The following is a 27,860-nucleotide window of genomic DNA, read 5'->3' as shown; positions in this document are numbered from 1 at the left end:
CAGGAAACCAGGAGAAGCTACTGTGCAAACAAAAGGGGCAGCTGGGGAAAGCAAAGCCTGACCACACAAAGGAGAGGTTGGGAAGAGATTCCAGAGATAAGCAAAAAGTGGGAGACACACCTCATCGCTCAGGATCCTGACTGCTCAGGACCTAGGGAGAGCAGAAACCTAGAGAAACCCTGACAGAGGCAGTCCTAAAGCAGGTAGCACCCTGCAACTGTTGGTGCTGCAAGTAAACAATTAGGACCCGCACTTTCCAGGCTGGCAGATTTAATTTTATTCTGAGAAGACATTTGCTTCCCTCACAAGTTCTTCAGGCTACAAATCTGAAAAGCCCTTAGAACACTAGCAGATTTTTTAGCTAAAAATCACCTAAAGCATTAGTGAGCTAACCCTCTTGCATAATCCTCTGGGGAGATAGGACCATTCAGAAAAGGACAGCATTAACCCTGTCGTGCACACGGAGCATGTTACGCACTGACAAAGTAATTTTCCCCAGGCCACAGACTGAAGCAATATGAAAAGCTAGGTTGTGAGCTCAGAGAGGATCCTGAGTCCTGATCCCCAATTTGCCTCGTTATATCTCACCTCTCCTTGCATCCACATCTACACACACACAGCATAGACAAAGTTATCTGTACAAAAACAGTCATTTTTAATTAGGAAATCTCAACATGTACAGCTTGTCAGTAATGACAATACACATCTAAGGGTATTATTAGCCAGTAGCAACTGAGCTTGGGCTGCTCGTGATTAAAAGCAGGGAGGTACTGTAGTACTTTGAAGAAAAGCGGATATATTACTGATCTTCAAAAACAGAAAGAATGTTCCTGGCACTTACCATTCCTGTATCTAACACCCATCCCTAGCACAGTAACGGAACAAATGTTGCAAGCAAAAACATGCTCATTCTGTGACCAGAGGAGCTAATGAAGCTCATTTCCTGTGAATCTGTCTTGGGGCTGAATCTTACAGTATATAATATAAAGCATGCCCCAAATTATGCTTCCCTGCATGGGTTTGAGGCATTCTTGTGTGGATTTCTGCTGTATAATTATGAGTGGCCCGATGCTGCACGTTTGCCTTAATGGAAACAGTAGCTGAGTCCCCTTCCCAGATTCATAGGTCTTTACTTTCATGAATTTGTATGAAATGTAGCTCTGAGATTTCTACACCGTAGTCATTCATTTTAAATTGAATAAGCAAGACTGAAAGCGATGAGAGACTCAGCAGTGTGAGAATTGACAGATATATATGGACTGGACTGCACAAAGATCTGTGCAGCTAGGCAGCCAGTTCCAAATCACTACGTCTGGAAAGCAAGATGTTGATAAGGAATAAACGATGATGAGGATTTAGTTTAAAAAAAAAAATCAAAAAACCTTTAGAAATTTTAGAAATTTTTGGAAATTGCATTTCCAATGACTTTGCAACAATACAGGTAATCAAAAGGCTTTGATGATCTTTGGATTTATAGAAATAGTTTAGTGCAGGTTCCTTTGAATACCTATTAATATGTTCAGTTAAATCAGTTTGGATGCAATGATCAGTTGAGTTGAAAATCCACAAAATTGAGATAATAGCACATTCTGACCCTGTTATTTAACTGCCACGGTGTTAAATTCCATTAAGAGGAGCATCTTGGGGTTATCAAGAAAGTAAAGGAAAAGCAAATTCATGGCATTCACAGAATGCCTTGAAGCAAGTCTTCCTTTGTGAATTCTTCGTAAAGGTATTAAAATATACTAGAATGAATTGACTTGGTGCTTTCTTTGTCTCTCTTCCTGTATATGGTTTATCTTCTTAACCTGAGAGCTCTCTGGAGCAAGATTTGGGCCATATCATTGTATTGCAAAGACACTTAATACATCTGGGTGTTACCATAATTCTAATAATAGCGATGGGATTGGAAACATGGGGACAAAGTTTCAGCTGGTATAAATCAGCACAGACTACTGCTTTCAGAACAGTTGTTCTGCTTTACTTAGTCTAAGTCTTTGACTCATCAGTATCACAAGATTCAAATAGGAAAATGGCAGTTAGCACATCTAGAGGGAAAACAGTCTGAGGGAGAAAGCTGCAAAACCAGAAAGAACAAGAGACTCAAGGGGAAGAGAGACTGCAAATCTGACAGCAGACCAATATATAATAGTTCAGAAAACAGTTAATGATGTTTAAGGCTGCACTCGAAGAGGCCCTGTATCCTCAGGCAGGAATAATGTAGTTCTAGGAATACTAGGAATATTATTTTAAACATCTATCAGTCCCAGAAAGGTTTAAATAAATGGTAGGACATTCGGAGTCGCATATGTTGGAAGGAAAAATGTTTGCTGAACTTCACAAAATAAGGAATATTTCAGAGAACATACCACGACCTTTCAAATACTCAAATGATTAAAAGAGCAGAATTATTTAAGATTTATTTAGCCCAATGTTTCGCAGTATAAAATCTACTTAAACTTATGATTCAAAATGTGATAGCAACTGACCACACAACTCATTAACATGATTTATGCCTTGCTTAACATGACCTTTTTTGATATAAGTAGGACTGATGGGGATCATTCCACTATACAACTGAACTTCTCTTGTTTTAATTTAGCTTTTTTTCCCCATGTGAAATGTTTGGCATAAAACTCTAAACCCAGAAGATGCTAGGCTAAGCAGACAGAACATAGCCACACAGAGAAAGAGGAACCTCCCTAACAGCTAATGGCATCTTTCCAGTACAGGAAACAATTAGAGAATAAACAATGATGGTATATTAACTGCCTTGCCAACTGCAGCAGTGATACTAACATCTAGGTCATAACATGTCACATGGAGCCTCCTTTAAACATTAAAAATACTGCTATAAACCTGTTTTTATTGTCTTTTGGTATGATTTTGTAATTCTTTTTCCCTGATTTTATTGATATCAGATTTAAGCTTCTTGTCTCCACTTTCAAACTCTGCCCCTTCCTAAGTTTTATTCCCTTAGGCTTTGTATTGTCTCTGTTCCTGGTCCCTACCACTGCAGAGCTTTATCCATTTGTTTGCTAGATTCTCATTCAGTCTGGTGCTTCTCTTTTTGTCCAGGGAACAAAATACCTATTCTGGCGCTGAAGGTTTATTTCCACCCCACTACATGGTATGAACTAACTTCCACATACAATGAGTGGAAATTATCGGTTATTATCCCTTTATCCACCTACATAGTACGTGCTGCCCCGCAAATTGTGAAATGCTTGGAGGAGAAATCATCATTCTTAAGTGTCTGGAAAGCACTCATCCGAGAGTGGGCGCTACCACAAAGAAATACGCAATAAGCCCTCATGATCAGATACATCCATTGCATGGCAGCGGGGAGTATTCCTATTACACAAATACTTGGCTACAACTTTTATGCTTCCCAACACATCTAGCTCATCTCCAACATATCGAACTGGTTAACATACAGGCAGAAGCATCTGGCTGTGTTATTAATCACAGTGCTTCTGTTATTTGTTCACATGCTATTCATATATATACAACCAGTTCATTTGTCACAGACAGAAGGAAAGATCGGCAACTAATGTTGTATGGTCATGCCAGACTTACAATGTACCTTGAGGTATCTTAATAAATGCACTTCAGCTACTGGCGAATGGCTAGTCTGCCTTCCAACAAGAACTTGAACAATCAGATGAAATGTATGGTTTGGAGATACCCTGCCTGCATTTCCCAAAGCAGAGAGATCATGACACCCTCTCAAGTAACAAGCCCTCTCCTTTTTGCAACATATTTGTTCTGTTGATGGAAATAAGCTTTCACAACTGCAAAGCATTTCATGGAGGGGATCAGTGTGAATCTGAGAAACTGACCACACAGAGTGGAGGTCATTTTCTAAGGATCATCCAGTCTGACAGCAGCCAAGACCAAAACAATGGCCTCCCACACTCCAGAGCAGTACTCTGGCCAAGAAGCCTTTAATTCTTATCAAGATCATTGAGGAAAGATCGAGGATCTGCTAAAAAGGGTGAATCCAAATGTGTGGATCCCACAGAGCTGACGTCTATGGTTTTCTGTTCGTGAAATGGACAAGACTGAGTCCTTGTTTTCCTCTTTATCATTCTTTCCCCTCACAGCCAGTCTCTGACTATGGCACAGTCTCCCCAAATTGTTCTCCTAGATCCCCCTCCCTTCGATCACTTGCAGTGCTTTAAATATTTGGAGAAGCAATTTCCAAATGGATGTAGAATTTTTCCAAATCTTGTCCAATATATTTTCTTAGATCAGAGTAACTAACAACTGTTAATTGTGTCCAGACCAGTCTGTTAGCGATGTGACTGAAAAACGTAATCCTTACTACCCTGCTGAGGGTTTCCTATAAAAGATCCAACTTTTTCTAAACTCTGAATTCCCCCAGTGGCATGCATCTTACAGAAGACCAGTATGCTTTCCCCATTTCCAGCACCAATGTAAAGCTGCTTGGGAATAGTGAGTGGCAAAAAATATGATACCATATCAGGAAAAAGCCTTTATGGATGGCAATATACAGAAGATGAGAAAGAGGAAATGTATGAGAAAAGAAAGACAACAAAGAAGGAGATTCAAGGAGAAGCACTGAATTTGAGGTTCTTACGCTATGCAGAGCTCAGAATGAGAGACTTGCTTCTGGCTTCTCCTGTGTCCATGGTTGCCGCTCTGATTAAGGAAACTAGAAACACTTTCCATGCTTTCCTGACATGATTTTCCTACAAGGGAGGTCAATGCCATTGACACAAGGATGCTTTATCATGGAAGTGAAGATAAGACAACAAAAACAGAAGGCAAGTTCCTGGAAAGGTCAAGTCAAAGGACTGAAGTCTGAGAAGGAAGAGGTCAATAACAACAAACTTGAGAGGGAGATGGGGATAAACAGATGAAGATGAGGGTAATGCAATCACTGGGAGGGGCATCAGAGCACCCATGCAACTGTGACTGGAAGGGGAGGTGGGGCTGGCTCCAAAAGAGACAATCATGTTATTAAGATGTAGTTTACACTCCAGAAAGTCTGAGAGCCCCCATGTTCAGCAAATCCTTTTCTTCATTAACGGCAACTTCAGAGCAGCCTGAGCCCTGCGGTAAAGTAATGGCCTCAATACTGCAACTCTGAACTGCTTGGCTCAGAGAGAGAAGGGAGGGAGAGCCGTGAGGGGGATCTTGTGGGGGTGAGTGGAGGTTTAACAAAGAATCACTTTAACAGAAACTCCTGAGTAATGGCTCTACCCCAGGCCAAGAATAACATCAGCTCAATGTCAGCAATTAGAAGAAGGCTCAGCCAGGCCCCATGGCCAGCTCCAGCCTCCTCACAGGCACAAGCCAGCTTATAGTCCTTTGCTGAGCAGCCACTGCTGCCCACCCAGAGCCCCTTGGATGCAGATGAAAGGAAGACATCCTGCTCCTGCTGAGAGGGGCTGCAAGTAGACTGTAGGTGGGGGAATTCAGGCACAGAAACCACATGGCTAAATGAGGACCTTGAGAAAAGGAGCGTGAGGGGCAGAGGTAGAAGGGCCTCTCCTTCAAGACGCTCTCAGAAAAGGATGGGGGCAATTTGTTTATAAGCTGTTCTCAAGGACTCTGACTCGTGACTCATCCACTTCATAGAAGGGAGAGTGGGTGTTCATATGGTAGCTCCGTTCATGGTCTTGCTGAAGCCCAGTTCTGCCAGACTGTCCAGCAAATAGTTCCAACCTATTTGAGAGCAGTCTCTTTTGAGTGGAGGTTTGTTCACCCAAACACTTCTCTTTAGCAAGAAAGCCTTTTGGCCACCACTCAGAAGAAAAAACATACCTCCTTCCTGATAATAACAAAGAAGAGAAAAGAGTGCATCAGTGAGCTCATTGTGACTTCAGAAGGTTCTCCAGGCAGGATGGAAATGGTGTTCCAGACACAGTGGTCTACCCTTGACATCCAGAAATTGCCCAGAGCATCAATAATACAGAGCCATTTTTCATATTTGCTCTAGCTCTTGAACACTCAGCCCATCTTTTCTCCTTACAGTTGTGACAAAGGAGTCTTATGCCTGTCAGTGCAAAGCAGTGAAAGGAAATCTTAAATGTAGTAATAACAAAGTATGCAGGAAGCTTTGAGAAGATTTTCAGGGTTGCAGAAAAACTTGCACCCTGCATCAGGGTCAGTGGCCATGTCTCCTGCACACTGAAAGCTCTTAAAAGAAATTAACATATTTCTCCAAAAGAAAGATGAAGATTCTCCAAAATATTTGTTTTTAAGTCCACTAACATGCTATTTCTTTGGTAACTGTATCTTATGAGAAGACATACAGTAGGAGAGGAATTTAGTCAAGATGAAGCCTTGATGGGGTCTGTTTGTTACAGAGCGCACAATTGCCAACACAATTTCAAAACCCCACATTTGGAAACATAACAGAGAAATGTAACAGTGACCCAGCCTGTAGCACTACCCAAGAGGAACGGAAGTCGAAGCAGAACCGTGTCACCCAGTGACAAGGCAAGTGACAAAGAACCGTGGAGACTATGGACAGTTCTAAGGCTGTCTGAGGCACTGGGAGGGAATGCCCTGAACTGGTGCAGAAAATCGAGCAGCAGCATGCCAATAGCCAAATGGAGGAGGATGTCATTGTGGTATAAGAGGCCGAAGGGAACTGCAGGTAATATATAATGCTGCAGTGATTTTAATAATAATTCTATTGTTGTAACACACTGGAAGAGCTACTTCCTTCACAAAAGCTGTGCCACATGCACTGTTTTGGGTTGGGTCTGCGCAACTAAGACTCAAGTCAGTACTGCTATGTCCTAGGCAGGATTTTTCTGAGTTACCTGGTGCCGGGCTTGGCTTTGCTCCAACAGCTGTTGTGGCTGAAGTTTCTGCTGCTGAAGTTGCTGCACAGCAAAATGCAGCTGATAGTTGGGGTGTGCCAGTGGACTCCGTGTCACTGGGGTGCAGCCACTGTTCTCCATCTCTCCTTCCCAGGCAAAACGATCACTCTCTGGAGCCCTGAGAAATGAAAAGACATCATGCTTTCACCACTCTGCTTATACAGGCTCCTGCTTACAAGGCACCATTGCTTCCTAAAAACCCCTTAATACTTAGCCAGCCACGAATTTAAGTTGCTCTGACAAGCACAACACCTGATACACGTTATCATGTGCTAACTGCCACCTTGCTGAGGAGTGTTTTGAATTCCAGGCTAGGACTGCTTTACTAGCTGTAACACCATGCTTGAGGGAAACAAAGAAAGATAAAAGAGAAGAGAAATTCAAAACTGGAGCATGTTTTCTGTGGCTGATTAGCACTGAAAAGAGGCAGCATTGCAACAATAAAAGAGCTGAAGATTCCCATCACTAATGAGATAAGTATTTATTTGGATTTGTAGAGATTTTGTTAATACACTAGCACGAGGCTTACACCAAGCGCACACATGCTACAGTGAGGGTAGAATAAAAGAGAGGCATGTAAAATAATATCCACAGAAGGGATAAAGGACTGGGAGGATGAGGTTGCAACTAGGGCATATTTTGACTCCACACAGTTACAATCCACAAGACCTGAGGGGACCCACAGGTTCATTTCTTTCATCATTTGAGTAATACAAGCCTTTCCCAGAGGAGAAAAGGCCTCCTGCAAAGAGGTAGGAGTTCTTACAGCCTAGGCTTACGTGGTGGAAGTTCAGCTGTGGCCTGCAACATGATAAGTACCGCCAGGAACTCACTGGCTTGCTTTGAAGTTCATAAGCTGCGGCAAGAAGGCAGCACCAGCGCACTTACACACAGGACCCAGGGGCTTTGCAGAGAACAGGTGGCAGACTGACAGGGCCACAAGGTGTCCTGAAGAGGCTATGATGGCCCAGCGACCCACACACCCTGTGCTCACAAGACAGGATGCCATATGGCCTACTGAATCCTGACACTCTGGCTAATAAAACCTTCAAGCCTCAATGCTTGAGCTTCCCAAGTTTCTGCTGATCTCTGTCATGTTTCTCTCAGCCACTCTTTCCAGACATTTCCTTCTGTTTCCCAGGGCAGACTCCCCTTGTATTTCCCACGTATGTCATAACTACCTGGGATGTAAAAGACACCAAAGTAATTCATGCCATGATTCAGAGTGTAGGTTATGGTTTTGGCAAGGGAGTCAACAGCAACCTCCCTGCTTCATGATACCATAAAAGCTTAGAACCTAGATTCTCTGAATGTGTCTCAGCTTCCCTTGTAATCTTCATTATCACACCAATCCCTTAAAATGCTCTGAAGAATGCTTCAAACACCACCAGAAGCAACTGCCAGCACTACGTACTCTCCCTCAAAAATAACTTAATGTGTGCCTTTCAAAGCAAATTGACGACAAGGACTCCAATTACTAAAGGGTCCCTCTCCATACTCAGCTCCTCAACAACACAGCAGTAATACAACCTTGTGGAAAAGAAGTTCAGCCATCAGCATTTACACTTGCTTTTCCTCTTATGGGCCATTGGCTGCAGGTAACCTTCTCTAGATTTCTCTGTTCAAGGGATACCACCTTTGCTTCCTCATTCCTTTGCTTCCACTGCAGCCCAGTGCAATGCTGGATGAATTACTCTTGTGCCCTGCCACCTTTTGCTACACCTCCTCACGATTTTCAGTCTTCCAATTTTTTCCTCTCACCAGCACTTGGAGAACTGTACTGTTGCTGGGAGTACTCAGGCCTTGAAACCCAAGCTGTAGAGGTCTGAATCTGGCTCTGAGGTTCACTCCCTTGGGAGAGTTTCTCCCCTCTTCTGAACCTGCCTTTCCCCTTCTGCCCTCCTTATGGAGCAGGGATCACCTCCTCTTACTGCTTTATAACATAACAGTTCTCTAACGTCATTTGATGTCTGAAAATACTGTTACAAAACTAAAATATATACACTTAATAAACATCTCCTCTGTTTTGCAGCATTCCTCAGTTTCCCCTCCTAGAAAGCCTAATTTTTTTCTCTTCCTTTCCTTCTAAGACTCTCTCAGGTGTTCTTTTTACTTTTAATTCTGTGAAAGAATCTCAGATACTTCCTCCTTTCTCTCTCCATCCTCAGACAAGATGAGCACTGGGTAACCTCTACAGTGGTTACATTCAGGACGTGTGTATTCTTTTAACCTCCCCTAGGACAGTAACAGGGTCGTGGTTCTCTGCTACTGTGCTTTCATCTGCAATTGTTCAGCTATGGATCCATGTGTGCTGCTGGCCTTCCAGCACTGTCCCCTGCTGGGCACAGGATGCCACAAAAAGCACAGCTTAAAAGAAGAACATGACGAGGCACAAGGAATCTCTGAAATACTCACCAGCTGTCTCCTCTCCAATCCCAGCAGCTCACCACATGGGTTTATCAGCAGGTTGGACCCAACTCCCACCCAAAGGATAATATCTGCTCCTTCCACGGCATAGATACTGCCTCCATCACCCACCCAGATATTAGAGCTCCCTGGACTTCTCCCTTGTGTGAAGCAGCTGCAGTGTGTTACCTCCAGTAAAGTCAGGGCACACTCACAGCTGAAAAGCACAAAGAACTGTGCTGAGACCGGGAGGTGCCCTTTGGAAGATAGCTGGCGGTTACTGCAGACCAGGCCTTGAAACAAACATCGACTGCAGCAGGTACAAAGATGAAGAGCATTCAGGAGCTTCATTAAAGTCACATTAGTGCTCAGTAAACCGTCTGATTAATTACTCATCAGCACTGCTGAGAGATCACGACCTTCAATACCTCTGTTTTGAACTAAACAACGTTCATTTGTCAATTTGCCTTGAGTAGCTTTATCACACCACCAATTTCCTCACTTGAGAAAAATTTGACAAAGTCACTCAAAACGTTCCTGAAGAAAGTAAGCCAACGTGGGATAAAGGGGATACCTCTCATGAATCTAATAACTAGTTAAAGCACATGAAACGAGCTAGAATAAAAGGACAGTTTCCACTAGGGTCCCATGGGAATCTGTGCTATGGTCTGTGATGTTCAAAACACTTAAAAATGATCTTGGAATAGGAAAAGAAAGAAATAAATAGAAGTCTGCTACTGGAAAACTGAAAGTTGCTGAGAAGTGTGAAAAAACATCACATTACTAAATGGTCAGGCCAATTACTAGATGACATTCAACTTAACTATAAAGTTGTGCACCCAGAGAAATGCAATCCTAGCTTTACACAGTGATGGAATTTGAACCATTAACTTATATTCATGAAAAGACATTGTAAGTACTATAGCTTTTTCTTTGAAAACATCAGTAAAATACACTCAAAAAGGAAATGCAGTGTTAGCAGTTGTTAGGAAACGTATAGGGAACAAAACTGAGAGCACAACTATGATACAATTTGGGCTTATATTGTAGCAATCTCTTGATACAGAGGATAATTCTTCCCCATGTTTCTCCTCCCATCTCAAAAAACATACAGTAGAACTGGAAAACTACAAAGAAATGATGTAAAGATGATCAAAGGTATGGAACAACTTATGCACTGGGGAATGACTAAATAAATAAGGACTCTTCAGCATGGAAAAAAAGACAACTGAAAGGAAGTATGAAAAGTATCTTTAAAATCATGAGCTTCAGGGAGAAGAAGAATGGGAAACAATTACTCCTTACACTACAAAACACAGGGAAAAACAAATGAAGCCATCAGGTGGGCAGGTTAAAACAAACGAAAGGAGGCACTGTTTCTCAGCACATAATTAAACTGTGGCTGCCTTCTTACTACATGAAGTTAGACAAACTAATGGAAGCAAGAGCCACTAATGCTATTTCTATACAAAGATACCAACTCCTGGCCAGAAAACCACCGAGTCCCATAGAGTACTGGGGAATTATCACCATTAATGTCACCTACTGCTCTTCCCTTGGGATCTTCCATAGGGCACTGTCTGAACAGGGTACTGAACCACACAGTACTCCTGCTTTGAGGCAATGCAGTCAGTTTTGTTTATGCTTCAGGGGTCTGAAACTAAACCTGTATCAGGTCTCAGTCAGAAGTTAGAGAATTCAGTCAAGTTACACAATTCATTCTAGAAACTAATATCTCTTCCAATGTCTCTCATATCTACCTCCAACTCAGAACCGGCAATGCATAAATTCAATCCTTTGATCCAAAAGAATGCTTGGGAAGCTAAAGATTGAGTCAAAATGAAAAGAAAGAGAAAAAAATGATGTAAACGAAAACTACACTGAAGGTGGACCTGCTGACAGCCAAACTGGCTTTGTGCCACAGATGTGGTATACAGTGACTGTATAGTCAGTCTGTAGTACTGAGGGCCGCTGACAGAATGGCAAAACTGCAGTATCATTTCCTTGATCCTCATTTCTTTTGTTTTGATATATCAAGCTAAGGATTAACTGTTATAGGAAGACAAACAATGCAGACTGATGGTCCAGTTTTTAAAAACGCACTGAGATTGCTGCCTGGATCTAACATTTGTTCACTTAAATGGACTCTGAAATGCTTTCATTTAGTTTCTAACCAGTTTTAATACATTTTTTTTCTAACTAATACATGATTTATAGACTACAATAATTTTTTTAGGACAGAATATTGCTCAGGTAAGCTTAGTTTAAACTACCCGAGAGAACACTCTTGAAACTATGCCTCCAAATCTTTAGGAAGATCTAAATGAAAAAAAAAATAATTACACAAAACAAATCCCCCAAAACTGCCTAACCTTTTTGTGCAGTGTAGACAGGCTCATATGCAACTCCCTGCAGTTCCAATACTTCTATTCCACACAATGCAGCACAAAAGCACTTACTTTTTCCTAGATACGCTACTGAAAACAGTTGTTTGCCTGAATAGATTTCACTCTCATGGCCTGCAAAATCCTTCTTTATTGAATATGCTTGTTGGATACCATGGGTTTTCCCTCTTTATAGGTGGAATTCGATATAAATTCATTGTGCATAACTTCAAACTTCTATAATATAAGCATTAAATACTTGACAACAGAAAACTTGCATATTTGGAAGTCTTCAGATCCCTTTCATATAGAGGTAGTTCATCAGCAGTTTTGGAAGGTCCCCATATAGGATATTACCAAGTTGCTGGTATTACATCAGAGTCCAAGCTTCCCTTGGTACAGAAGAACTGGGCTTATGGTCTGAGATTCAATGTGCTGCTGCCAGCGACGTGCTCCAGCCCTCAGCCTATTTGCCATGCTCACAGGAATGCCTCCATGGTGTGGATCCTCAGCCTCTGCCTATCAGATGATTTATTAAAGCATGATAGCACCTTTGTGCCCTTCCTGAAGTTAGCTTTTCTGCGGAGGGAAATCCGCAACAGACTCAGCACAGTAATGAAGGCTGGAAAAAGGCTGCAGAGGACCTCACAGCTTAATAGATCCCGAAGAGTTCACATGATAAAGAGACTCTAAAAATGCCCCAGCTGATGGAAAAGCTTTTTCACAACTCACACCTTTTTCGACAAAGCCAAAAATAACCAGATGAAAACTCTCACCCCCAGTGGAAACGAGGCTTCATTAGAGTCGGTACGCACAGGCCTGCTTGTTTTCGGTTGGGGATTATTGCTTGAACATTAACGATTCCCTGAATACGGATTTGCTCACATGTACAGACGACAGATATAGGCATAGATGCACATACACGCAAATGGGAAACAGAAATTCCTGCCTCTGCCACCAGAAGAGATTGGGTTTCATTCTGTCAGCCGGGCTGGTTGTGAGCAATCTTCTCACAGCTTGCTCAGGATTATTTATGGGTTGCTTAGTTTAGAGACCTGGCCAGGATTCAGACCTTCACTATGTACAGGAAATCTCAGCCTCGGCATTATGGCCCATCCTTTGTAAGCAAGATTTTGTCCTTCCAGCAGCTCTTAGGGCTACTCAGTATTTTTGGCAAGAAAGCCACTGTGTTCCTTTCTTTGAACTGTAGTTTTCATAAAGCCTGGGCCAGAATTCCCTCTTCCTCTTCACTGACAGCGCAAGACCTTTCTGCTGCAAACTTTCTGCCTCACAAAAGGCACAGGTTTGCTTTCCAGAGCAATTTCAACAGAACTCCATGCTATTATGAGCCCAGCCCAGCCTAAAAGTGCTAGAACACCACAGACCAACCTTCAGGTTCACTGCTTCCAAATTCCCTTTGCTGCTTTGGTTCTCTACAAGGACTCTTTCCCAAATCATTGGCTGTCTTCCGATGTAAGCAACCCTTTCACAAACAACTACCTACACCTAAAATACTACATGCTAATGCATTTCTTCTGTAAGGAAGAGATGGGGTGATCAGCTCTTACAAAAAAAGGAGGATGCTGGCTTCTGTCCCCACTTCAAATGGATTTAAAGGGAATACCAAGGATTGAAGCTGCATTCAGGACCTCAGAATCTCGTAGCAATCTTGCAGTTACTATCTGACATACAGCAAGACCCTACTGAAAGAATGACTTTAATTTCTATTTCAGCTGAAGCCTTCTTCCCATGTCACAGCTGGGCACTTATTTGATACTGACTCCTGTGTGGCAGGCTACAATACCAATTCATGCAGTATGCTGGTGTTCCCCATATATCACCTACTAAGCAAGAACTTTTGAAACATTTGAAAAGTGCCTACATCCTACTGAAAGGCAATGCAAACTATGCTCAAATTACTTGTGAAAATAGCACTTCAGCAGTCTTGAAAAAAAATCCTTTATGTTTAACCCTGCTTAGTTTGTAAGAATTGATAGGATCACAGCAGGAATCAGTAGAGCTGGAGGTCTGGCAAACAGAGAAAAAAAAGTTATTCTCCTTTTAGATGAGGAAACAAGCTGACAATGATCTTTTACATCCTTTCCTCTAAAGGCTGGAGCTAAGGAATAGCAAGGGCCCTTGCTGGCAATAAGTGAACTCAGTGCATTTATAAATCAGTGCTCCCACCTTGCCAAGGAATGCAAGACAATCTCAGGCAGTAGTTTCTTGCCCACGGGGCATTCAGGTGGTATGACACGTCCAGGAAGCTTCCAGTACAAAGCTCTGGTGGGCACCAGCTGCTAGAAAGTAGTTGGAATAATAACTAATGACTCTGTCTAGCGTGGCAGCTCCCAGCATCCTGCTGACTTATGTTCAGGCACTCAGAAAAACACAGAACATTTTCTTTGGCACACTACAAGCTTCTTCCATCCCTAACAATAGGCCCTAGATTGGGGCTGGCTATGGAGCAATGATAAACATAGTGGGACAAAGCCCAGGACGCTGGGGGCCTGGCTGGGGTGCAGGACTGTCGGGCCTCTCACAGTGCCGCTTGCCTCAAGGCCTTTCTTTGTCTCTTCTCCCTCTTTCCCTCCCCTCAGCTTCAAAAGCAATAAATTACAAATTTAAAAACAGAGCAACAAGCCTTTCAGAGTGGTTTGCTCCTGTCCTTTGCTGTTATCAGGAGTGTCTATGAAAGTATCGCTTTGGTACAGTTTAGTCAGCAAGAGCCTGCGTTTTAGCATGGTCTGCAGGTGTGACTGCTGAAACGTGCCAGCCCTAAAACACAGAGGTAAAGAAAGTCAGCTTTCTGAAAATCCATGGGGGAACAAAGCATTTTTGATATTCCTAAGTGAGCTCTGCCTGGGACTTTGGAGGCCTCCTGAAGACCAGGGAGGTGTCCAGACCTCTCCCTGGCAGAGGTACCTCCAGCCGGGGAAGGGGGCAGGAAGCAGCTGGCCCGTATAAAAGGAAGATGCCATCATCTGGCCTGCAATCTGCTTTCACGCTCTGCAGGAGAAGCCAAGGAAAAACTTTCAAAGTTAATGAGCAGCCTGTCAAGGCTGCATTGGCACAGTAAACGTGTGGAACAGCATTTTGGGTTCAAATCCAGTTCAAAGTGACAAATACAATCTCCCACAGTGAAGGTGTTGCAGAGATGCAGAAGAGTTTCTGTCCCAGACCATCAATCAAACTTTTGCTTCTTAGTGATGAGGCACAGATGCAGGCAACTTGTAATAGGTTCAGCCTTAGCTCTTCGGCTCCCTGCTTTCTCAGCAGCCCAACCTGCTTCTGCCTACACAGCAGGTAAGAGAGGCACCAGGACATCTGCTGTCCCATGGCACAAAGATACAAGGCCCATGTGAAAAGCTGGTTTAGGGAAAGAACTGTGGGTTCTGTGGATTTAATACAATTCCCAGATCCAGATCCATTCACAGGTTAACTGTAATAGCTACCAGAGGCACAATTCAAACATCCCAGAACATTTTAATGTGCCTAATTATTAGCAAATGTCAGGAGTCCCCCTCTGCTATTCCCACAATTCCTCCTTTCCACTGAGAGACTTGATGTTGTTACAAGAATTTTATTCAAAAACAAAGATGTGAGCAACAGCATCCAACTCATCTCCTTGTGGTGCAAGATTAGCACATGTTCCAGTGGCTGGAGGAGCTCCTGTGTCAAACCCTCAGCTGCACAACATCACAGGCAGGTACACATTCAAAGTCCAGAATTTTCCCTGAGATTCCCCATTAAACTTAGATTTTCTCTGTTTTACTGTAAAACCTTCTTACTTTGGGTCCAGACCTTCCCTCCTAGACTGATGCCTCCTTTGAGCTTAGCCAGCCTTAGCAACCTTAACTCCATCTTCTTCCTTAACTCATTCCCTTAAAACCCTTGATCACATATTGCTTTTCTCTGCACTTTCTCCACTTTATCAGTATTTGGGGCTAGGAGGGTGCTCAAATCTGAACACGTTATTCCAGATGTGCATACACAATAGCTATAGAGGGAAAGCCCTTTACCTTCCTGCTTCTTTATTTTATTCTACAAATACTATCCAAGTTACTGAGCTTTCTTCTTTTCTGGTATATGCTGCTACATAATATAATATAACATGCTTTATTTCCTGCTCCCTGGCTTCTGTAAATTTTTCCTGCTTTTTCCTTGCTATTAAGTAACCTGAGTTTTTGGAGCAAAACGAGGTTCTTATAACAAATACAAAGTACTGCCTGCTAAATTCTTCTGCAGATCAGGAATTAAGTACACTTTAGGGTCCTGGATCTCTGTGTACAAGCAAGGCCATGAGGGTAGCAGGTTCAAAATGAGATGCATCCAACAGCTTTGTGGCAGTCTAGCAGAGGAAGAACAGGCTGTGATTACGGAACACCAGCAAAGCTCTGCAGGTGAGCCCTAATCTACTTCAGCTATTCTGAGATTTAGCTGGCATTATCAACCTGTTATTTAGAGGAGCATTAAACTTGTCAGTCTTAGTAAATGAAATGAAACATTTAACCTTCTGTAGAGCTATTTTTTTCTGCTGGGCCCCTAGCAGCATTTTTGGCTCCAGTCTCTCTGATCTGGGGAATATGTGGCAGGTAAAAAACAGCTTGTTTTTCTTCTCTTTACACATGGCAGCTTTGAAATTCACAAGTAGAAAGGCTAAATCAAGAAGAAAACTAGCAGCCAGCCGGCTGTAAAGTTCAATGCCTCCATGCTGTTGCGGTTCAGCAAGCCACTGGAGAAGCAATGAAGGCAACAGAGTGCATCTCCTCTGTGTGACCTAGTTTAACAAGATCACGTACCCTCAGTTAGTACAAACACTGGGGTGAACCATATTGAGGGGAAGGTGCTGGCCTCATGATCCCTGCACATACTTTCATACCTGCAAATGCAGGCAAGGCCTGCAAAAACATTTTAATAACAAGATATACTAACACAGAAGCCTGGTATCATTCTGCTCTTGTAAGGGGAATCTTGGTGAAGATTACCTACTTAAATTTCTGATATGAAATTCAGATGGAGCAGATAAACTCTGAGTGAATTCACCTCACTACTGTCTTGCTCTGCTTAGACTACAATACATAATTCAGACTTGGATAAAGGGCTATGTAAGTACCCACCTTAAATTTGCTCATTTGTCCTAGTCCAGGGAGTTTCTGGGGTGAATACACAAACACACACACACCCCACACAATTCAACACCACAAACTCAAATGCAATGCTGTCCCACTTACAAAGATGGGCAAGGTATTGCTTGATACAGACATTCCACTGTAAAATCCTAGCATGGATAATGGATCAAAACAAACCATGGCTTGCACAGGCAGTAGGTGAGCCTACTGAAAACCGAAGTGGAAGAGACCGATGGGCTCCGACCCTGACTATATGTTTATTAGTGCTTTATCCAAGCAGATTTTGCATTTCAGGATAACAGCAGTATCACAAGAGGATGAAAACATAATAAATGGGCACCACTCTCTGTCTAGAATATGCTTATGACTGGGTCTGTAATTGAAGATACTACTCTGCCACTCTCCTGGAAATGCATATTCCCTACCTCTCTCCAGAGTTGCAAGGGTTAAGCCGGGACCAGTAGGTTAGCCCTGCACCCTGTAATGCCTCCTTTGAAAAGCCGCTCACAGTTTACAGGGAAAGAGTGAGTGCAGCTGCTGCCCCAGCCAACATTTGGTTTCTATTACACTGAATAAAAATCTCCCCCTCCCCCTTTTCTTTTTTTTTTTCCCCTTTTATATTAAAAGTCCATCAAACACTTTTTTTTTTCTCCTTAATATTTTCCATTAAGTTTCCTCCTGCGTAGGCTTTCCCAGAGTGCTGTGCTCCTTGCTCTATGTGCTCAAGCAGCAGCTGCAAGATCCCACTGAATCGGAGAAAGGGGAACGAAGGGAGCAGCTCAGGCCCCTTATTCAAGTCTCAGGAGGCAAATGAAAACTTATAATTGGGCTAAACTAGTGAAATCCAGAGCATTTGAGAAGAATAAACAAAACAAAACAAAACAGGCTGTTGGGTTTGGTAGGATTAGGATGCGTGAGATGGGAGAGAGTGCTCAAAGCACTCTGCCCCTGCTCAAGAGCAGAAATACTCTGCAGAGCTGAATGACTCCACCACTATCAGCCTCCCAGAAGATGCAGGACAGGATGGCATTACACTGCAGGGCTTCAAGGGTTCCTCCACGGTTGTCTTGGACAAGTCTCATACCTCTAAAGGCCCAAAGGATTTTCTAGTTGTGTCATATGACCACAGAGTAGAAATGTCATATGCTTTGTTACCTAAATATTAGAAAAAATACTCTAAAGACCATCACAAGCCTCTAAATTCTAAAAAATTTGCACTGAAGTTCATGAAAGCAATCAACTTTGTTTGGCATCCAGCACACCTATCATCTTGTTCTGTGGTAGATGAAGATACTCTGATGTGCTTCTTTTAGAGAAGCCTTGATAAATCTCATAGCTTAGAGGGCCCGTTTATGGGGACAAGGCATGCTAAAGGATGGAGTTTCCTGACATCATGCCTATAAAATTTCAAGGCCAAGAATCATAGCCAGGTAACAGAACTTCACGAGAGAAGCAACACTTCTATATTTATAATCTGTATTCCTAGAGGGAAGGCCAGAATCAGTTCTGCACTTCCAGAGCAAAGATGTGCAAATTCAGCTAATCAGGGATTATGGAAAGTGTCATCTGAAAGCTGGCTGGGCAACAGTAATGTTAGGAGGAACGCTCCAGTGAAAAGTGAGTAGCAATATGGCACCAGCAAGAGACATCTGGTGTAACATAAGTGAAGCTATATAACATTTAGCTGCTGAAAAACAAGAAAATAAGAAAAAAATACAAGATAAGAACTAAAGGTCATTTCTCTGAGTCCTTGCTGTGAGGCTGTATGCTTGTGGTTAACAGTCTCTTGTTATTCCCCAATCAGTTGATCAATTTCCCAAGCATTGATACATTGGCAAAGTAACGGTCCTCAAAAGATCTTTTTCCTAAAAAAAGAACAACCACACAACCAAACAAGAAAACTAAAAATCATCAACCTAGTTCCAATGTAATGAACCTAGAGGGATTTTCCAGTAAAAAAGAAGACAGACTCACATAGTCCCATAAACCTGAAGTAGTTTACATGCTCACCAAAGAGGCATCTTGAACATTCCTATCTTCCCTGTGTTATACCTTTGTTTCCTTATGTAGTTTCTGCTCTCCTCATCCCCCAGATAGATTTAGATAATGTAATAAGGTACGGCAACAAACGGACTGGATTTCAGTGGCAACAACAAAAACCCTGCTGCACTGCTTTCTCAAAGCTGCCTATGGATCTGTCCACCATTACAGCCACCAGAAATTGGTGATGACATACCAGGTCTGGCCTATAGGGAACTGCAAGAGCAGAATGGAGACACTTGTTTTTATAAAGCCTCACCTGAAAAAGCAAGCTGTTCAAGTACTGCAGAGCAAGAATCTCCTTATTTCTGGCACCTTGTCCCCCAAGGATTAATATCACAGAAGCACGTTCCCTTGCCAGAGGAGACTATTCCAGTTTATGACAATTTTGGCCTCCTTGCTGTTCTTTTGTTTTAAGCTATACAGAAGGCAGCCCCCCATTCCACTCCCAATATTGCTCCATAAATTTCCAGCTCCTATTGGGAGCACCTACCTCTACTTCTGCTGAAAGAAGACAGATTGGAGAGCTTGGAGATTGGACGATCTTCTGGACAGACTGGAGAGCTGGGCGATCACCAACCACATGAAGTTTAACAAAAGCAAGTGCCAGGTCCTGCACCTGGGACGGGGCAACCCTGGCTATACGTACAGACTGGGCGGTGAGATGCTGGAGAGCAGCCCTGCAGAGAGGGATCTGGGGGTTGTGGTTGACAGCAAGTTGAATATGAGCCAGCAGTGTGCCCTGGCAGCCAGGAGGGCCAACCGTGTCCTGGGATGCATCAAGCACGGCATTGCTAGTCAGTCGAGGGAAGTGATTGTTCCACTCTACTTTGTGCTGGTGCGGCCTCACCTCGAGTACTGTGTGCAGTTCTGGGCACCACAGCACAAAAAGGACGTGAAACTGTTGGAGAGTGTACAGAGGAGGGCGACAAAGATGGTGAAGGGCCTAGAGGGTAAGACGTATGAGGAGCGGCTGAGGTCACTGGGCCTGTTCAGCCTGGAGAAGAGGAGGCTGAGGGGGGACCTCATCGCAGTCTACAACTTCCTCGCATAGCAGTCTACAACTTCCTCGCAAGAGGCAGTGGAGAGGCAGGTGACCCATTCTCCGTAATCACCAGTGACAGGACCCGTGGGAACGGTGTCAAGCTGAGGCACGGGAAGTTTAGGGTAGACATCAGGAAGAGGTTCTTCACCGAGAGGGTGGTCGCACACTGGAACAGGCTCCCCAGTGAAGTAGTCACCGCACCAAGCCTGTCTGAATTTAAGAAGCGATTGGACTGTGCACTTAGTCACACGGTCTAAACTTTGGGCAGACCTGTGCGGTGCCAGGAGCTGGACTTGATGATCCTTATGGGTCCCTTCCAACCCGGGATATTCTATGATTCTATGAAAAGAACAGAGCTGAAGAACAGCCTACAGCATCTCCAGTAACCCAATGTCTCGATAAGAAGAATCACTGAGGAGTTCACATCATCATAAAGGAGTTCAATATTCAGTGGAATAAATGGAATTACAGCACATCCCTTCTGGCAGAGAAAAGCGAGTGAAGGGGAAGCACCCAGCAAACTGCCTCCAGCAGTGAATGGTGTCTGTCCCTGCTTTGACAGAGGCTTTATGAGGCCTTCGTTCAGCCACCACATTTCTCTGTCTCACTTTCCCTCACTGGGAAGAAGATCTGGTCCCTCTAGTTTCAGCAAGAAGTTCTGGGACACCACGGATGTAAAATTCTGCCTATTTTACATGGCCATCTCAGAACAAAACATTAAGATTGCTATGATTATTTAGGGGGGAACCACTGTCCTGGTGTAACTATTTAACTATTTCCTAGCTGGAATTGTTAGTTAAAGCAGAAGAGACGCAGGGAAACAGTAATTAGGAAAGCAAAGAAAACTAAACTGAAACAAATTTATTACTCTAATAGACCCAAGCAAGTGCAAGGTGCTTCACTGTGGCAAGAAAAACTCTAACCCAAAGGGTACAATAAAGCAACACTATTGCTAATAAGCACACTCTTGGTTTAATTAATTTTATTTCCCCTCTCTCCATCCTGGCATGTGTAAAGAAGAACGCAGTGCACGAAGCTGGGGGCAGAAGTGCTGCACCAGGCTGAGGCAGCATACCTGGCAGCTGCTAAAACAAAACTTCAAAGTCTCAGCTCCCTTTGAAAACCCATCAGGCAAGAACCACTCCACCCCTTCAGCTTCTTTAGGAGCTGGTACACTTAACCACTTCAGCATGTTTGGCAGTTCTACCGCTGCTTCCAAAGCAGGTGCTGCAGTGGAAAATTGTGGGAGAGCCCCAAATCACTCAGTTGTCTCCCTTTTTCCCCAGCTGGCAGCAGTGCGTGTGCTGACCAAGCAGTCCAGCTGACAGACCACAACTAGGTGCAGCGAACAGGGTATTTGTGATTACACCGCTGAAAACACAGAAAAAGGCCCACGCTCACCTGGGTTGGCAGTATCTTTCTCCAGGAAACTGCCAAACCTGATGACAGAAATTCTGTCATTAATGGAAAGTAAATAAAAGGATGTTCAGATAGTTACATTGTATGGTACAAAGAACTGGCATGCTCTAGGAGACAGTTCCCAGACTTGTCTAGGATTTGTTGAAAGATCCCGCTCTGTCAGACCCTGTTTGCAGCAGATGCTCAAGTTGCACAAAAACTTATTTAGATCACCTAGCACTTGAAGTCTTACACACAAAAATTCTGCCTCTGCATACAACTGCAGGCTAGGAGACTAAGCACTGGTTTAATTTGCAGCACCTATAAAAAGGTTTTAGATTCAGTCCATTTGAGCAGGCACACATTTTTGCAATGCTTTCTCCTCCAGTGTGGCCAGAAGAGTCTACTCTACGTTTGTGCCAGCTCTGCTGGTCATCACAACTGCATACTACATCCATTTTTTTCCCCTCAGGGGTTTGAGAAGGATAGAAACCTAGGGATGATGCTGTTCTCTAGGGGATACAACTTTGTTTCCTTAATGACTGATTCTCAGCAGGCTTTCAATTGCCTCTAGGCTGTACATGGGTGTTGAATATTTCTAATGACAGTGAAAACCAGAAGCAGGTATCTTCAGAGAAGTGCAATAACTTTCTTAGGAATTTGTGGTTAAAGATGAAAAAAAGTTATGCAATCCTATATTCCAGTCCAACCCAAACCCTTTTTCTAGAGCCAAAATGGAATTGTTTCCTACAGCGTACACAGAAAATTGTATAATTAGTCAGAAGCTCCCAGACTCAGGAACACAGATGGGAACCATGGAATCAGTACCTCAGGAATTTCACCGAGTGATTGCATGTAATGCTAAGCATGAGCACATCAAAGATGCAGCTGCAGATGCTAAACCCTTATAAGGCCAGACTAAAATATCCCAGCCACTTAGAAGAATAACGCTCTTTCAAGATTCCCCTCCTAGCACACATAAGGCACACCAGGAGAAAACAACAACAGTGTCAAATGTCCAAACATGAAGTCTCCGCTACATGTCACTCCTTTATATGTGATGCCTTTTGTGTTGTTTCAGCCCGTGTTCTAAACAGAGTAGGCTTTTCTCAAACCAGCAGAACCTCTACATAACTACAGACTCATTTTCTGTGAAAAGACAAACATGGCCTCCAGATGGCTTGAGCTGAACATAGTAACATTTGCAAGGAGGATAATCTGCCAGTTGTGTACTGTGCTTATGGCTCTCTAGAGACTAGTCAGAAGATAAGACAGTAAGCCACCTCTCACAATGGACATAAGAAAAAAGTTGAAAGTAAATCAAAAGAATTGGTGTTACCTGGTTTTGCTACCTAACAACGTATACAAGCAGCACAATCTATGAAGTTATGTGATATCAGGAATTTAGATAATTTCAGAGAGAGACCTACAGACAAAAAAAAAAACAAAAAAAAAACAACACAACAGCACAGTTCTTTCCTTCCACAGAAATGCTATTCAATAACACAAGCCTAATGATATCTATGCTCAGGTATTCAGTTTCCACAACGAGGTCATAATGTTTACAAAGAATTTATTCTACTTAGAAAACATCAATAAAGAAAATCACTGCACTACAACCCATATGCATCATACCAGTCTAGAAATCTGTGCATAACTTAAGTTTCCTTTACTAGCAGAGGATACTTTCATATTTAAATCATTTAGGTGAGCATCAGGAAAGCAGAATTTCACATAGAAATGGAAAGATGACTGACATTCAGAAAATAAAAAAATCAGGGACGCAAAAACAAAGTCCTGAACAGAAGGGCAAAATATTTAAAAAAAATAAAATGGATTGGATCCAAATTTCTTGAAATATACCAAAATAACCCAACTATTAAAACTGGGCAGCCTTTTGTTTCATAAGGTATAAGCTCTAACTTCATTGGTATTTTGATAAGGAATTCTGAAAACAGAAGCCTAGTGGAATCACTGTCAGTAAGAATCAAAATCTCACCTTCTTGCAGAAAATTATTAGAAAAGTACTGCATACAGTAACTCCAGAAAGAGATGTGTGTATCAATGCACGACATCTTAAGAACAACAGCAAAGTCTCTTGACTATCTATCTCTTCTGGGGGTTCTTGGAGAGTTTCTAGAGCCTGTGCTTAGATCTTCCATATACACATTTTTCCATGTTTGTTTTCCTCACAGTGACTGAGATTGTGTTTCTCTTTACCATGTTGACTGCTGAAGTTGAACAGCCCTTGACTACTGTCCAAATTATCATCCACCTGAAGGTATTTATGAAGAAAACCAAGTCTTCAGCATCATGAGATTGTCAAAGAATCTTACAGCCAAGTGCCTGCTAGTGGAGCTGAGATCAGAAACATATTGAATACAAACACACTTTCAAACCAAAGTTACTTCAAGCTTTTTCCTTAAACCAGTTTCAGGTCTTTTAGGGAAGCAGCCATGGGAAACAGAAGTCACAACACAGCAAGCTGTATGTTGTCTTCATTAAGTACTGGAAAGTCTTCATTTGAAATTCAGAATTATTGCTTGTAAGTGTCACAAGCCATAAATCCTAAATAGTTATTCATCAGGACTATAAAAGACTAACATGGGTGTCTAACCTGACGTTCTGACTAATGCAAAGAACATTATTCCAGTTACGCTGTCGTGTGGCTAAAATCTGAAGTGTGGATGTAAAAGTTCAAAGACCTTCTACAAATGCCAAGCCTTCACTGGTATGAATGTTCCCTCATTGTGGATCTACACTCAGTCAGCAGCAACAGCAAAGAAAAATACTCAAACTTATTTCATTTCAGGTCTCAGCATCTGCAGGTTTTCAAAACACTGACTGAAGAGAAGCTGACACCTCTCTACTCATCAGCATCATTTTCCCAATACCAAAACCAAAGCAACAACAAAACAAATAAACAAAAAAACAAGATGGTCCAGACCCGAGACTCTTCAGATAGCCTGCCAAACTGGAAGTTTTCTGAGATAGATTTTGACAAAATTCCATTTCCAACATGAAAGACATTCACGGCTCAGCCTGGCTACAGTCTTCACGGGGCAGATTATCATCAAATGTGTTTTTTCCCTCAGTAACAACCAAATAAAGACTTTTTTTCTGCATACAAAAGGTTAAGACCACATAAGCCACAGCTGTTTTGTTCAAAAGGGTGACTCTTGCCCAGGTTGAACACCCCTGACAGACAGCTGCCAAGTAGCATGCGCAGCACTGCCAGACACAATCTTCTTGGATTAACTTTTTAGTCAGGTCCCACGTGCCAGAGAGCAGATAGATAGAAAGGGCAGTGAAAGACATTTACTGAGCCAGATACAATCTATAATTCAGGCAAAGAAGCCATGCAACATCATGGATACCAGCAGCTGGAAACAAACAGCGTCTCTGATAAGGCCTCTCACTTTGAAATTCTTCTTACTAAAGGCTGTTGTCCCAGGGCCAGCTTTCAGTAGACTTGGATCAGCCAGGCTGCCTTGGCCTCTCCCCACCTGGTTTGCTGTGGACAGTAATTGGATGAGAAATGTTAATAAAAGTTCAGAGAGTGCAACAGGAGAGTGTCTGGAAACTGCGGTATCTTTAAACATTACCTGGTGGGTTTGCTTGGCTGATGTTGTTGTTGTTTGGGGGATGAAGGGAGGGTGGAGGTGTTTTGTTTTGTTTTTCCATCCTCCAAGAGAGGATATGCATCTTTCAACTACCATTACAGAATTAACCCCTGGAAACAACTGCTTGTGATAAAGGACCCTGGATACATTGGTATTTCCATATAGGACTTACTTTATCCTGCCATTGCAGAGCCTACCTTTAACACAGCACTTAAAATCTTTGCAACTGGTGCTGGTTCTGGACAGCCCAATGTCCAGCCTTCCTGAGACACTAAAACGCATTCTGGGTTATCACCAGTCAAATCCTCCTGCCCACAACATTTTGGTCAAACTACTCACCGTCTGAGAGCATACAGCGCTGGGTAAAGACTAAGAAAATACTGAGTAATCACCAGTGTTACTCAGTATTATAATTCACACTACTCCCTAAACAAAAATCTGGCATTCCACTGTGGAGTTCTAGTTGCCCCATCTTCTTCAGGTTACACAATGTATGTACAACTTCAAAGACCTATGAGCTAGTGAGCAGCATCTCCAACAAAGCTGTCGCCACATACACAGGAAAGCTGAAATACTTCCCAACTTCTTTATGCTTTTATTTTCCCCCCTCCTCTATTTTCAAAAGAGGTTTTTGTTAAATGCTGGAGCCCTGCATGGCTCACAAACAGCTGCTGACTGATACCTGCAGCCCAGAGAAGCCCCAGAGAATAACAGGCTGTCATGAAGCCAACAACATACATACTGTGTCAGCTACAAAACTTCCCCAGTCTGAAAGGTGAGGAAAATTAGGTGACAAAGCAGGATCTTCATAGGAAGGGCTGACTAACACTTTCATGGATAAGAAAGGGGTTTCTCTTTGCTCCTGGAAGGGAATTCCCATTTATATCACAGGATGAAACACCAAAAAGAGTGTTGTGTTCACCCTGAGTAAGCCAAGCCAAAGCATGAGCTTGGGCTGGATGGAAAATGTGAACATGCATTGGTGGTGGAAACTTCACTGCACGAGGGAAGGTAGCCCCAAAACAAAGCCTAACAGGAAGAAGGAAAAGCCTTTGGCCCCTTTTGCTACCTCCTGCTCTGGCATTCTTACTTGGTCACTGAAACTCGATTTTATCTGAGCTTGACTTCAGGCCCTTCGGTAGCTGACTTCCAAGAGTCGTCCAGGGACTGCACCACATGAGGGCTGCCTTCTGGAAAGGCTTTCCACATGGATCTCAGATCGCACCCTGCTCCCAGCATCTGACAGGCTTCCTGAGATTGTAGAATACCAGTAGCTCCAACAAGACCAGAGAGACCTTTCAAGACCTTTGCACTTACCAGTAACCAAACTTTCAACAAACCTTCTTTCTAACTCTAAGACATCTTTTCTTTTCCTCCTCTAAGCATTTTCAGTTATTTATTTATTTAGTGAAAAGGTATAGGGCAGACCCAGAAACCTCCAAAACACAAAATACTCACAAGGAGTTCAGCCTCAGGACAGCCCTGGAGGGCATGAGGCAAATGAAGGAAAGGTTGCTAACCTGTCTTGTCCGTCATAAGACCGGTTTACAAAGGGACTTTCCATTTTTACAAAGCAGCATTCTGTTGTGTGTCTGGTAGGGAGGATACTGAACATGCAGCTCGGAGGTTTCGAGTGCCTCGCTGTGACCCACAGGAATAGCACAGTTCAAAGATGGGCCCGTTCAATCCCTCTGTTCTTAGGCCAGATGGACCTGCCCTGCAATCAATGCCAGAAAGGACACTCTTCTGGGAAACTTCCCAGTGCCCTTCTCAGCTGCACAACTGTGAACTAATTCCAGCGGCTATGGCATGGTAGCATGGCTTTCATTTCCACCTCACTACCTGCAAGGCAAAGCAATCGACAAAACTTGTGGTCCCTGTGTGAGAAAGAGCCAGGGATGGATAAAAATATTGCTGAAAAACTTAAGAAAGGGGAGAAACCAGACATTCGTGGGATTCCCTGACAGCTCCGTGCAGAAGGAAGGGCTGGGCTGGAAAAAACAGGGCCCCAGGTTCCTGCCAAGCTGTCTGAGGCCCGTCCTTTCCAAATAGCTCAAAGAAACAGCCAAGGCTCCCTTGTAACCCTTTCAGGGCTCCTCTAGAAAGAAAGAGTGCTCTGGGCAGAGCAGCCCCCAAAGAGCACCAGGCTACTGGGGTTCCCACTTTCCTAGAAAGCTGTGGGCAGCAGAGTTCTCCCCAAGAGCTACTGAAGTGAGAGGTACACCCACATTAACCCTCCAAATGCCACTCTAAAACAACTATTGTAATGGCAATTGGACGTTTAACTAAATGCAGAGAAGGGAGATCTGCTGATCACTTGGCAAGATGAAATATCTAGAACCTACACAGGATATTTCAAAGAGATCAGGGATGGCAGAGGGCGAGGTTATGAGGCAAGTAGTGCAAGACACTAAAAGATTTCAACAAGCTCTATATTAAATTAAATGCTTACTAGAATGGAAAACAGCATGTGACTTCCATCACAGCCAACAAAATCCACTGGTGGCAGCTAAAAGCCAGGAAGAGGAGAGTTCACGGGTGAGGGATTAAAAAAAGAATTGTATCAGCACGAACTGCCTATACCTGTTGCTCAGTTTTAGGTGAACTAAAATAGTCAAAGAAAAACAACTGCATATTAATAAAATCCAGTGTTTAGCATGGTCAGAAGCCAGCAAGGTGTAAGCATATGTAAGTTATGAGAGATAAAAGTTAAAAAATGATAGTGTCACATAAAATCAATGTTTTACTCCTACTTGATGTACTGTTTTCGTTTCTTGTCATCTCCATAAAGACAGACAGCTAATTATTAGAGGGTTGGAAGATTTCCATTTAGAACTTGAAGAGAATGGGACTGTTTAGTTTAGGAGAGACAAATAAGAAGGGAGATGATAGAAACATACAGAATAAATAGTGCAGAAAATAAATCAAGCATTTCTGTCTGCCTTCACATAATAAGGGGGCAGAGACTTTTA

General features: G+C 42.9%; 1 protein-coding gene across 8 annotated transcripts in view; it reads right to left on the bottom strand.

The window, feature by feature from the left end:
• Positions 1-27,860, bottom strand: part of TTLL5 (tubulin tyrosine ligase like 5) — a 128,596-nt gene that overhangs the window by 19,745 nt on the left and 80,991 nt on the right. For 5 of the 8 annotated variants that reach the window (XM_080595556.1, XM_080595558.1, XM_080595560.1 and 2 more), the window contains one exon: positions 6,801-6,978. The exons of 1 other annotated variant lie outside the window; for it this stretch is intronic. In XM_080595556.1, the coding sequence (XP_080451682.1) occupies positions 6,801-6,978 (178 nt within the window). Of the gene's footprint in view, positions 1-6,800; positions 6,979-21,713; positions 24,780-27,860 lie in introns of those variants that run through there. 2 more of the 8 variants (XM_080595562.1, XM_080595563.1) reach the window with 2 other exon arrangements.

Source organism: Anser brachyrhynchus (assembly GCF_964034855.1).
Source record: "Anser brachyrhynchus genome assembly, chromosome: 5".
Taxonomy (NCBI): Eukaryota; Metazoa; Chordata; class Aves; order Anseriformes; family Anatidae; genus Anser; species Anser brachyrhynchus.
This window is presented reverse-complemented; position numbering and strand designations above follow the sequence as displayed.